Below are 13,020 nucleotides of genomic sequence, written 5' to 3'. Positions count from 1 at the left end.
CTTCCTCATGCAACTTACTTGTGCCTTCAGGCCCTACTTGAGCCGGATCTCATACATATGACTTCCATTTAATGATGGAGTGCTGCTGTGCACTTCCAACTTTATGACTCTGTGGGCCAGTCAACACCCAGTTCATGATGAGCAGCTCAGGCCACATGGCGACTCGGTGTCCCGTGGTTAACTGTTCAGTCTCTACTAAGGGCCAGTAACAAGCCAGAAGCTGTTTATTAAAAGGAGAGTAGTTATCTGCAGAGGATGGTAGGGCTTTGTTCCAAAATCCTAAGGGTTTGTGCTGTGATTTGCTAACAGGGGTTTGCCAAAGAGTCCAAACAGCATCTGTACCTGCCACTAACACTTCAAGCACCATTGGATCGGCTGGATCATATGGCTCAAGTTGCACAGCTGCTTGTATGGTAACCTGAACCTGTTGTAGAACCTTCTTTTGTTCTTTGCCTACCAGGTGTTGTGCCTCCTTTTTGCTTGTAGGAGGGGCTAGAGGTAACAACTTATCCTTCACTTTTGAAGGAATATCTTGACATGCCTCACACAACTGGACCCCTAGAAATTTCACTGAGGTAGAAAGCTCTTGAATTTTGTTGGGTTGATTTCCTACCCTGTAGCATGCAAATGTCTTACCAATAAGTTTAAAGTCATTGATATTAATACTTCTTCCTTACTAGGTCCAGTCAACATAATGTCATCAGTATAATGGACCAGCATGGCCTCTTTTGGAAGGGAAAGGGAATCAAGGTCCCTGTGGACTAAATCATGACATAGGGCTAGAGAGTTGATATACCTGTGAGGTAGGACAGTGAAGGTGTATTGCTGGCCTTGCCAGCTAAAGGCATACTGCTTCTGATGTTTCTTTGAAACAGGTATGGAGAAAAAGGCATTAGCCAGATCAGTAGCTGCATACCAGGTACCAGATTATTAGTTTGTTCAAACAATGAAGCCACATATGTAACAGCAGCTGCAATTGGAGCCCCCACTTGGTTAAGTTTACAATAATCCATTATTATTCTCCAAGATCCATTTGCTTTTTGCATAGGCCAAACAGACAAACTGAATGGGCATGGCATTAGAATCAACGCCCCTGCATCCTTCAAATCCTTGATTGCAGTAATCTCTGCAATCCCTCCAGGAATGCAGTATTGCTTTTGGTTTACTATTTTCCTAGGTAGGGGCAGTTCTAGTGGCTTCCATTTAGCTTTTCCTATCAAATACCCCTTACTTCACATATCAGGAATCCAGTGCTGGGGTCCTACCAGTTGCTAAGTATGTCTATTCCAATTATGCATTCTGGAACTAGGGAAATCACTAAAGGTGGGATCAGGGACACTTTGGACCCACTGTGAGACAGACCTGAGCTAAGATTCCATGAGTAACCTGACCCCCATTTGCTTCCATTCTGACTGGTGGGCCACAGTGATGTTCTGGGCCTCCTGGAATTAGTGTCAGTTAGGAGCTTTTTCTGGGTTGGGTAGGAGCCAGTGTACACTAATCCCTGAAAAGTCTGATTATTTTATTTTTCCCAATGAACAGCACTCTAGTAAAAGGCAGTAAATTCTTTTGGGAAGTCTGGGAGAAAGATTAACAATATAAATTTTGGATAGTGTGGTGCAATACTTCCTCAAGGGGACCCAGCTTCTCCTTCATTCAAGGGGTTGTGGGTCTGTAAACTGAATCAAGTTTGGGAATTGATTGAGGGGCTGTGACTATTCTGGTGATTCAAGTTAGAATGCCATTCACGTGACCTAGAATTCTTTCACTTGTACAGATCAAGTAAATATTTAGTAGATTTCCCATCTGTTTCACTTCTAGGGAAGCCATGACTAAGTAGCCAATGCCGTAAGTCCATATGAGTCACACTATTCTGATTACTGCTTTGACTCCTCTGTTCATTACACTAACCATGCCCACCTTGTCTTTGTTGATTGAGTCCTGGCTCTGGCCCCTACTCCATGGGGCCCAATCTGTCCCATTGTAGTTAGGTGCCTTAATTCAGCTAGGGCAGTTCCCACAGTTAAATCTGAATTACATAGAATGGCAATCACAGCAGTCTTCAAGGATTCTGGAGCCCCCTTCATAAATTTGTTCCTCACTGTTTAGGTGAAAGGTGTGTTTTCTGGGCACTCCATATGTGGGTCTGTGAGCCTGATAAATCCACTCTGATGTGCCAATTTCCCTAAGCCTTTGGATACCTTCTTCTATAGTCGACCAAGACAGGTCTGACACTTCCGTTTTGATTTATTGTAGGCCACTGATTAATCCAAGCTTCAGTGAACCAACCAAATAAACTATTAGATCCTTTTCTAAATTTCTTGATCTTAAACATTGAATGAAGAATCTGTGCTTAGTGGGCCCACATAAATAAACTCAGGTTGATCCAATTTTATGTTCTTTGCACAATTACCCCACACCCTTAATAGCCATTCCCACACATATTCCCCAGGTTTCTGTTTATACATGTTAGAAAAATCAAGTAGTTCTTTTGGAATGTAGCATACCTCCTGTTGTGCATAGGGTCACTATGAGTCAGAACAGACTCGACAGCACCTAACAACAACAACAACAGCACACAAATGTCTTATCAATGAGTTTAGATATATTGATATTAATACTTCTTTCCTACTAGGTCCAGTCAACATAATGTCATCAGCGTAATGGACCAGTATGACATTTTGTACTTTACCCCTTGGGGTTTGCTTGAAAGTAAATCTAGTCAGGTTTAGAAGCAAAAATGGGTGGTGGGGGTGGGCTCTGGGTAGGTTCACTAAGGTCTTGTAAGGCATCTGTTTCAGAGGATATCCCAGGCAATGCTCTAGTCACTGCCCCAGATGATAACTCAGACATAGGCTCTTCAGAAACAGCTGAGTAAATCTCCTCAGATAGGGCGGAAGGGATAATGATTTTACTGGGGAGGGTGGCTTAGCACACAAAGGTGGAGTAATCTTTTCAGATGAGAATAAGAAGGCTGGTTCTGTTGGCAAGAGTGATTCAATGGAATTTAATGGCCCAGCTCCCTGATTATCTGCCCATATGTCCCCATTTTCTCAGGATCTCATTTTTTCCCAATTAATGTGTTCACTTTAACTTTGGACGCCATTTGAGCTTGGGAATTTTATTGGCATTGTAATTCAGCCACTCTTACTATAAGACTCTTGGTTTGGTTTTTGGCACTATCAGCTCAGTTACTACAAGAAATGAGGCTTTTTTTCAGGGTACAAGCGACAACTTTCAGGTCTTTTATGTGGCACTTGAGTTGTGACGCTGAAGCTCTGAGCCCATCTCTTTCTTTCACTACTTTCTCTAGTGAAGCACAACCAACCAACCAACCTGCTCCTTATACTTCTCATTCTGACAAAATTGTAGAAGAGTATCAAATACACAGTCACCCAAAGCCTTGGCAGTGATATTTTGCATATTTCTATTGCCATTGATTAACAGTGCCTTCTTTACTACTGGAGGCCGAGTCATCAGAGCCTTTAAGACTAATCAGACATGAGAACCAATTCAGAAAACTCATCCTCATGATTTTGTTTCTCTAGAACCACTCTTAGTACCAAATGTCTTTTGTTGGGTTCTCTAGAGGAGCAAAACCAGTGAAGAGTATGTATATACAAATATATATATACAGAGAGAGAAATTTATCTACAGGAAGGTTTTCACAGGACAATTTTTTTAAGAAGTAGATTGCCAGGTCCTTCTTACTAGTCTGTCTTAGTCTGGAAGCTCCACTGAAACCTGTCTACCATGGTCGGCCCTGCTGGTATTTGAAATACTAGTGGCATAGCTTCCACTGTATTGTAGTTAGATGCCATCAAGCCAATTCTGACTCATAGTGATCCAATGTACAACAGAATGAAAATGCCTGGTACTGTTCTATCCTCACAACCGTTGCTATGTTTGGGCCCACTGTTGCAACCACTGTGTCCATCCATCTCATTGAGGGTCTTCCTCTCTTTCGCTGACCCTCTGTTTTTCCAAGCATGATGTCTTTCTTCAGGGACAGGTCCCTCCTGATAACATGTCCAACTTATGAGGGACAAAGTCTTGCCATCCTCCCTTCTAAGAAGCATTCTGGCTGTATTTCTTCCAAGATGGATTTGTTCATTCTTCTGGCAGTCCATGGTATATTCAATATTTTTTGCCAACACTGTAAAAATTCAAAGGCATCAATTCTTTGATCTTTATTCATAGTCCAGCTTTCACATGCATATGAGATGATTGAAAATAATATGGCTTGGGTCAGGTGCATCTTAATCCTCAAAGTGACATCTTTGCTTTTTAACACTTTAAAGAGGTCTTTTGTAGCATATGCACACACACACACACACACACATTGTACTTCAGGATTGGTCTTGAAATGTTCTTTTTGACTATGAATGCCATGACATTCCTCTTCAATTTGTCATTCCTGGCATGGTAGACCACATGATTTCCAATTCAAAATGGCCAATACCAGTCCATTTCAGCTCACTCATGCCTAAAATATAGATCTTTGTGTGTCCCATTTCAATTTTGATAACTTCCAATTTTCTTAGATTTATACTTCATATGTTCCATGTTCTGATTACTAATGAGTATTTGCTGCTGTTTCTTCTCATTTTGAGTAGGGCCACATCAGCAACCAAACGCCCTGAAAACTTGACTTCATCCATGTCATTAAGGTCGACTCTACCTTGAAGAGGCAGGTCTTCCCTAGTCACATTGAGTACCTTCTAACCTGAGGGGCTCGTATCTGGCACTATATTAGATAATGTTCCGCTGTTATTCATGAGGTTTACACTGGTCAATTTTCTTTAGAATTATACTGACAGGTCCTTCTTCATAGTCTGCCTTAGTCTGGAAGCTCAGCTGAAATGTCTTCACCATGGGTGTCCCTGCCAATATTGAAAAACAGATGGTATAGCTTCCAACATCACAGCAACACGCAAGCCACCACAGTACATCAAACTGACAGACGGAGGATGGTTTTGGAGGCGGATGGAATTCACTGTATTAAAGTATGGAGACCAGTAGCTTGGAAGAGATAACACACACACACACACACAAACACACACCATACTTGGTTAAGAGAGACTCAGATGTTGGAGCTAGTTAAAATGGAAGTAATAGTAGCAGCACAGAACAAAGGTCACAAAAAGTTTTCTAGTAAATAATCATATTTTTGGTAAACGGTCTAACAATCCTGGTATGCTGAGGACCTAGAATTGCAGGCTGCAGCACTGACTGGAGGCTGACCTATATCAGGGGGAGGAGAGAAAGGACCAAAGGAGAGGGAGCAAGGGAGGAGCCTTCACTTGGAAGAACATGAGTGAGGCTTTGAAGGAGCAGCTTTCCTCCAATGCTGGCGAGGAGCACAGGCTAAGAACCAGGGTTCCCCAGAAAGCAGAGAGAAGGTGAGCAGAAGCCAGGAGCCTGGGAAAGCTGGGACAATTGCCATAGACTCCTGGGGTCCAGAGGTGGAGTGTCCCACCTGGAGAACACATAACATCTTCATCATCAACTGTAATGTGCTTTTCTTTTTCATTTTTGCAGTCACACTAGGGGGCTGATGGCTTCTTTCAGGGAATGAGAACGCATTGCGGGGACTGTGTGTGGATGCTCAGCCACAGAGGGCTAGGTAGAGGCAGGGAAGGCAGGCCCATAGGGGTGGCGGCCTCCTCCATCTCTTCTACTCAACTCTAAGCAGTGGGGGGCTTCAGAAGTTTCCTGAATGTCTTGGGATGTGGATGAAATGAAGATGGGACTCATATGTTCTGTAACATTCTCACAGCACTTGGAGTTGTGCCAGGTCTAGTAGGCTTACAGCAGAGTTCTTAATTTTTTGATGTTCTCAACCTCTCTTTCCTAGGCCCTAGATCAGAAGAGCCCCAAAACTCTTGGTGGCTCTATCTTGATTAAGGATACAACCCAATATCTTACCTGACTTTCAAGGCCTCCTGTGCTTTCTTCTCTGCCTACCTTTTTGGCCTCATATACCACTATTCCCTTAGGTGAATTTTTTGCTCTAGCCAGACCTGCCTAGTTATTCCCCAAATGTAATTTTATTTCCACCTTCTTTACTAATGTGATGCTTTTTCCTTCCCACATACGAGACCGCAAATTCTTTTTGTCCTGCCCTGGTAAGGGGGTGCTGCTGTTGAACTATTCTGGAGAATTCCTAGGATGGGGATGAGATGATGCAACAATCCTGGGGCCATTCCTTTTTTATCGCTCTGAGAGAGAGTACTAAGTTGAAAGTTTCACATATAGAGGACCCACCAACCTCATGATTATACATATAAACACTTTTAGAAGTGTTTATATGTATAATTTAAAACCTCTCAGACTTGGCTTCCTCGAAGAAGATAAATCTGAATATGAGAAAGAAAACAAAACAAGAGCAACAAAAGAATCACCATAAAACATATTCCATATTCCGATACAGGCTAGTAGTCACTCTTTTTGGGTAACTTAACCTTCACATTTTTTTAATCTTCACACAGCTGATGTGCAGTAAATATTTGTGGTTTACGGTTAGTACAGGCAGATGTCGAGTTCACTGCGGTAGCCCAGGCCTTTCACAGAGCCAGGGTGACACACAAAACCCGTTACTGTAGAGTCGACTTCAACTCATGGCACCCCAATGTGTGTTAGAGTAGAACTAGGCTCCATAGGGTTTTCAACGGCTGATTTTTTGGAAGTAGATCTCTAGGACTGTCTTCTCAGGTGCCTCTGGGTGGACTCGAACCACCAACCTTTCATTTAGCAGCTGAGTGTGTTAACTGCATAATCCTGGGACTCCAGTGTGACATAGAGCAGGTGCTTAATAAGTAGTTGCTAAATGAAAAAAAAGTAAGGGTTAATTGTGCATCCTCCCATCTGTGAGCCGCTGAAGCTGTGTGTACAAGTGTTGATTCCTGGCCAGAAGCCAGGAAGTGGATAGAGTGGGAGGTAGATAGGAAAGGTATGAGTTTACCAGTATAGGGAAGTTTGTAGCTGGCCAAGCTCCAGAGCTGGGAGCCCAAAGTTTGCCTCATTGCTTGAAGCTCCGTAGGAATAGCCAAAGGATCAAGGGTAGGGAAGATAGCAGCTAGAAACCCTATCCCTTGGGAATTTGCATCTTTGCAGAAAGGCAAATTGAATGAGCTACCTTAGTTCACCTTCTCCACCCAGGAGCACAGTGCTTACTGTAGTGAGGACTCTATGTTGGGAGGACAGTTTCACTTGGAGCTATGTCCCGGATTGGCTGGGTGTCCTGCATTCTATTCTCCCTCTGTGAGGTCCTCTGTATGAATCTGGTGGGCTAGGTGTTGACTAGGTGAAGTGTACGCTGGTCAGTCCTCTCTCTCGTGTTATCTGGTCTTGAGTCTTTCATATCTGGGTTAGAGCCCTGGGCATTTTAACTCTTTGAACCTGATTTCTCTGGAAGATGTGGTCTTTGCTTACTCTATTCTTCTTGGTCAAAGGATATGGTACAACAGTTAGTACCCTGGGACTCTTCTGAATCTTCTGGATTCTCCTTGGACAATTGACCACTCCAGAGGATGGTGTGATAGAAGACAGTCATTGTAATAACAATTGTCATCATCATGATAATTACTTCTTACACATGTGCAGAGATTTATAGTTTCCAAAGTACATTCCCATGTAGATGATCAATAGCAAATGCAGGTGCTATTTTTTTCTATTTTATAGGTGAAGAGAGAGGGGTTCAGAGATGTTAGATGACTAGCCTGAAGTTCCATAGTCAGTGATTTTGACAAAACTCTAAATCTGGTCTTCTGATTCCAGCTAAGAACAAGGAAGATGAGGGTGCAAGGTGTGTTGCCAAATATGGCAAAGATCCTGGTCTTGGTGTGGCTTGGCTTTTGGTCTTGCCTCTATGTAACTGTGACTTTAGGTGGGGGTCAGTCTCCAATTTGGGGCCTCACTTCTTTCAGCTATGGCTGCTAACCAGAAGGTCGGCAGTTCGACTCCACCAGGCGCTCCTCGGAAACCCTACGGGGCAGTTCTACTCTGTCCTATAGGGTCATTATGAGTTGGAATTGACTTGGCAGCAATGGGTTTGATTTTCGTTTTTTCTGTAAAAAATTACCTCTGATGTCCTCTTTCACTCTAAAAACTGAGATTCTAAAACAATTCTATGAATTAAAAGAGATGATACTTTCCACATCTTACAGATGGAGGAACTGAGGCACAGAGGGGCAAGTGGCATACCCAGTCACTCACAGTGAGGGGCAGAGTTTGTGTTGAAGCCTAAGTCTTGACTTTTAGCCCAGGTTTCTTTCTGCCATATTGTATTTGTTTTACGAGCATCGTGGAAGAGGGTCCTCTGTGAAATAGAACTTTAAAAGTTGCTATTTATAAAATTGGATTCAAGCATACCAACGATCATGAAGATGGCTCTGGACTGGGCCATGTTTTGTTCTGTTATAAATAAGGTCACCATGAGTTGGAGCAAACCCAACGGCAACTAACAACATTTATAAAATATTGAAAAAAATACTTGTCTGCCTGATTACATATAATATTGGGCACTTATGTTCTTTTTTAGGTCTTTGGGTAGGGAAAACGGTTTGCACTTGGCTACCAACTGATAGGTTGGCTGTTCAAACTTACCCAGCAGTAAGAAAGGCCTGGTGATATGCTTCTGTAAAGATTACAGACAAGAAATTCTTATGAAGCAGCTCTACCGTGTCATACATGGGGTCACCATGAGTCAACAGCAACTAACAACAACAGTGAGCACAACAACAATGTTCTATTTTATGGTAATGGCCAACAAAATAATAGAATTTGAACTAACCTAGTGTCATGGATTGAATTGTGTCCCATCAAAATATGTGTCAACTTGATTAGGCCATGATTCCTGGTATCGTGTGGTTGTCTTCCATTTTGTGATTGTAATTTTATGTTAAAGAGGATTAGGTTGGGATTGTAACAACTTTTTTAAGGTCACATCCCTGATTCAATGTAAAGGGATTTTACCTGGGGTGTGGCCTGCACCACATTTTATCCAGTAGCTGTAAAGTATAGCCTTGGTGATAGAAAGGATGATTCCCTGTATTGCCAGAGATCAAATGATAGAATTTTGCAAGATCAATGACTTCTTCATTGCAAATATCTTTTTTCAACAACTGACTGTGACTATACAACTGAACATTACCAGATAGAATACACAGGAATCAAACTGACTACATCTGTGGGAAGAGATGATGGAGGTGCTCGATATTATCAGTCAAAACCAGGCTGGGAGTCGACTGTGGAACAAACTATCAATTGCTCGTATGTAAATCCTAATTGAAGCTGAAGAAAACTAAAACATGAGAGCCAAAGTATGACCTTGACTATATCTCACCTGAATTTAGAGACCATCTCGAGAATAGATTTAATGTACTGAACACTAATGACCGAAAACCAGACAAGTTATGGGAAGACATCAAGGACATCATACGTGAAGAAAGCAAAAGGCCATTAAAAAGACAGGAAAGAAAAGACCAAAATGGATGTCAGAAAAGACTTTGAAATTTGCTATTGAATGTTGAGTAGCTAAAAGCAAACAGAAGAAATGATGAAGTAAAAGAACTGAAGATTTCAAAGGGCAGCTCAAGAAGAGAAAATAAAGTATCATAATGAAATGTGCGAAGACGTGGAGTTAGAAAAATAAAGGGGAACAATGTGCTCAACATTACTCCAGCTTAAAGAACTGAAGAGAAAATTGAAGCCTCTAGTTGCAATATTGAGGGATTCAATGGGCAAAAGTGTTGAATGATGCAGTAAACATCAAAGAAAGATGAAAGGAATACATGCAGTCAGTGTACGAAAATGAATTGGTCAATGTTCAACCATTTCAGGAGGTAGCATATGATCAAGAACCAGTGGTATTCTAAACTCCCCAAGGGACTGAATTACTGGGCTGAGGGCTGTAGGGACCGTGGTCTTGGGGAGCATCTAGCTCAATTGGCATAACATAGTTTACAAAGAAAATATTCTACATTCTACTATGGTGAGTAGCATCTGGGGTCTTAAAAGCTTGTGAGTGGCCATCTAAGATACTCCACTGGTCTCACTGTGCCTGGAGCAAGGGAGAATGAAGAAAACCAAACATACAAGGGAAAGATTAGTCCAAAGGACTAATGGACCTCAACTACCACAGTTTCCACCAGACTGAGTCCAGCACAATTAGATGGTGCCCAGCTACCACCACCAGCTGCTCTGACAGGGATCACAATAGAGGGTCCCAGACAGAGCTAGAGAAAAATGTAGAACAAAATTATAACTCACAAAAAAGACCAGACTCACTGTCCTGACAAAATATGGCCCCTGGACACCTCTTACCTCAGTAAGGAAGTCACTCTAGAGGTTCATCCTTCAGCCAAAGATTAGAGAGGCCCATTAAACAAAACAAGACTAAAAGGGCTCACCAGCCCAGGGGCAAGGGGTAGAAGACAGGAGGGGACAGGAAACCTGGTACTAGGGAACCCTAAGTCGAGAAGGGAGGCTGTTAACATGTCATGGGGTTGGTAATCAATGTCATAAAACAATATGTGTACTAACTGTTTAATGAGAAGCTAGTTTGTTCTGTAAACCTTCATCTAAAGTACAATTAAAAAAATAATAATACAAAGTGTACACACCTACTTATCTTTCCAAAAACACATTAAAAAACCAAATATTTACTTTTAAAAGACAACTTTATTGTGGTAAAATATATATGGAATTTTTCCATTTTAACCACTAGGAAAAAAAAAAAAAAAAACCGATGGTGTCGAAGGAAGAAGTCCAAGCTGCACTGAAGGCATTGGTGAAAAACAAGGTTCCAGGAATTGAGAGAATACCAATTGAGATGTTTCGACAAATAGGTGCAATGCTGGAAGCACTCACTTGTCTACGCCAAGAAATTTGAAAGACTGTTACCTGGCCAGCCAACTGGAAAAAAAGAGACCCCTATTTATACCCTTTCCAAAGAAAGGTGACCCAACAGAATGCAGAAATGATTGAACAGTATCATTAATATCACACGTAAGTAAAATTTTGCTGAAGATCATTCAAAAGCAGTTGTAGTAGTGCATCAACAGGGAACCGCCAGAAATTCAAACTGGATTCAGAAGAGGACATGGAACCAGGGTTATCATTGCTAATATCAGATGGATCTTGGCTGAATGCAAAGAATACCAGAACGATGTTTACCTGTGTTTTATTGACTATACAAAGACATTTGGCTGTGTGGATTATAACAAATTATGGATAACATTGTGAAGGATGGCAATTCCAGAACATTTAATTTTGCTCATAAGGAACCTATACATAGACCAAGAGGCAATCGTTTGAATAGAACAAAGGGATACTGCATTAGAATCCCCTATGGATGCGGCACTGACTCTGCTGGGGCCTGCCTGTAGATCTTAGCCCTGAGCCCCACCAGGTGTGCTGCTGTCTTAGGTGTCAGCTTAGAGAAACAGTCTCCCGTGTCACGGACTCTGGTGCCAGAGCCTGATATACCATCCACACTGATGTTGACACTGGCACGGAAAGACAGAAGAAGGGCAGGGAAATTCATGGCAGCTGGGGGCCACTGGATATTTGCATCTATTCTAAGAAGAAGCTCCCCCTGTTCAGAGAGTCTGGGTCCTTGACTCTGGCCCAGCCTCCGCACTTGAGCACACATGTACAAAGCAACCCTCTGGAAGTTACTGAGATCTTCCAGAGCAGCCCAACTGGAACCACCTCCAGTCTTGGGACCATCTGGCCCATGGAAGAGATGAATGGAGGTGACATGGACTCAGGCTCCTTGTTGATGGAGAAGAGGGCCATTGTCCTGGTTGGCTTCTTGTTCTTTTTGTGTCTGGTGGCAGTGATGGGCAATGGCTTCATCACTGTGGCCTTGGGCATTGAGTGGCTGCTGAGGAAAAAGGTGTAACCCTGCGATAAATTGCTGGTCAGTCTGGGGACCTCACGCTTTTGCCTGCAGTGTGTGGTGATAGAGAGGAGCATTTATCTCTTCCTCTACCCCAGAGCCTTCCCCTACAACCCTGTGATGCAGCTCTTCACCTTCCAGTGGGACTTCTTTAACATCATCACTCTGCGGCTCTCCACCTGGCTTAGCGTCTTCTACTGTGTGAAGATCGCCACATTCACTCACCCAGCCTTCCTCTGGCTCAAGCAGAAGGTGTCCAGGTGGATGCTGCTCAGCTCCCTGGGGATCTCCAACCTGAGTGCCATCCTGTTCTTCTTTGGCAACCAGTGGTTGTATCAGATCCACTTAATGAGAGACCTGCACGCTGGGAACAACACCGGGAATGGCATGAGGAACTCCTATGAGAAGTTCTACTTCTTCCTGCTGAAGGTGGTTACCTGGACTGTGCCTGGGGTTGTCTTTCTTGTAGGCATGTTTCTGCTCATCATGTCTCTAGGCAAGCATGCCAAGAAGACCCTCCTGACCATCTCAGGGTTCTGGGATGCCAGCACCCAGGCCCACTTCAAGGCTCTACTGGTCCTCATCTCATGTTCCATCCTCTTCATCTCCTATTCCCTGTCACTGGTGCTCAACTGTGCAGGTGTCTTTCCATTTCAGGAACTCCAATACTGCATGTGGCAGGTGGTGATCTATGTATGAACAGCTGTGCACCCCATTATTCTGCTCTTGAGTAACCCCAGGCTCGGAGCCTACTGCTGAGGAGGTGCTGCCCAATGTCTGGCGTGTCGTAAGCAACAAGCCTCAGAGTGACACTGACATAGAGGCAGAGCATAATGGGTATCATGGATTGAATTGTGTCCCCACCAAATATCTGTCCACTTGGCTAGGTCATGATTAGCTTGTATGATGTCCACCATTTTGTGCGATTTTCCTATATGTTGTAAGTCCTATCACTATGATGTAATAAGATAGATTAGCAGCAGTTCCATTGATGAGGCCTACAAGATTAGATAGTGTCTTAAGCCAGTCTTTTTTGAGATATAAAAGAGAGAAGTGAGCAGAGAGACAGGGGGACCTCATACCATCAAGAAAGTAGTGCTGGGAGCAGAGTGCGT

At 42.9% G+C, this 13,020-nt stretch overlaps 1 protein-coding gene across 1 annotated transcript; it reads left to right on the top strand.

Annotated features, from left to right (window-relative positions):
* The first annotated feature begins 11,749 nt into the window (after positions 1-11,749).
* Positions 11,750-12,750, top strand: TAS2R60 (taste 2 receptor member 60). Its single transcript, XM_010602062.3, is given in 1 exon segment — positions 11,750-12,750. A coding segment is annotated over 1 exon segment (915 nt). The 3' UTR covers positions 12,665-12,750.
* The last annotated feature ends 270 nt before the right edge of the window (positions 12,751-13,020 follow it).

Source organism: Loxodonta africana, chromosome 8 (genome assembly GCF_030014295.1).
Source record: "Loxodonta africana isolate mLoxAfr1 chromosome 8, mLoxAfr1.hap2, whole genome shotgun sequence".
NCBI lineage: Eukaryota > Metazoa > Chordata > Mammalia > Proboscidea > Elephantidae > Loxodonta > Loxodonta africana.
Note: the sequence above shows the minus strand (reverse complement) of the source record. Positions and strands in the feature narration are given on the sequence as shown.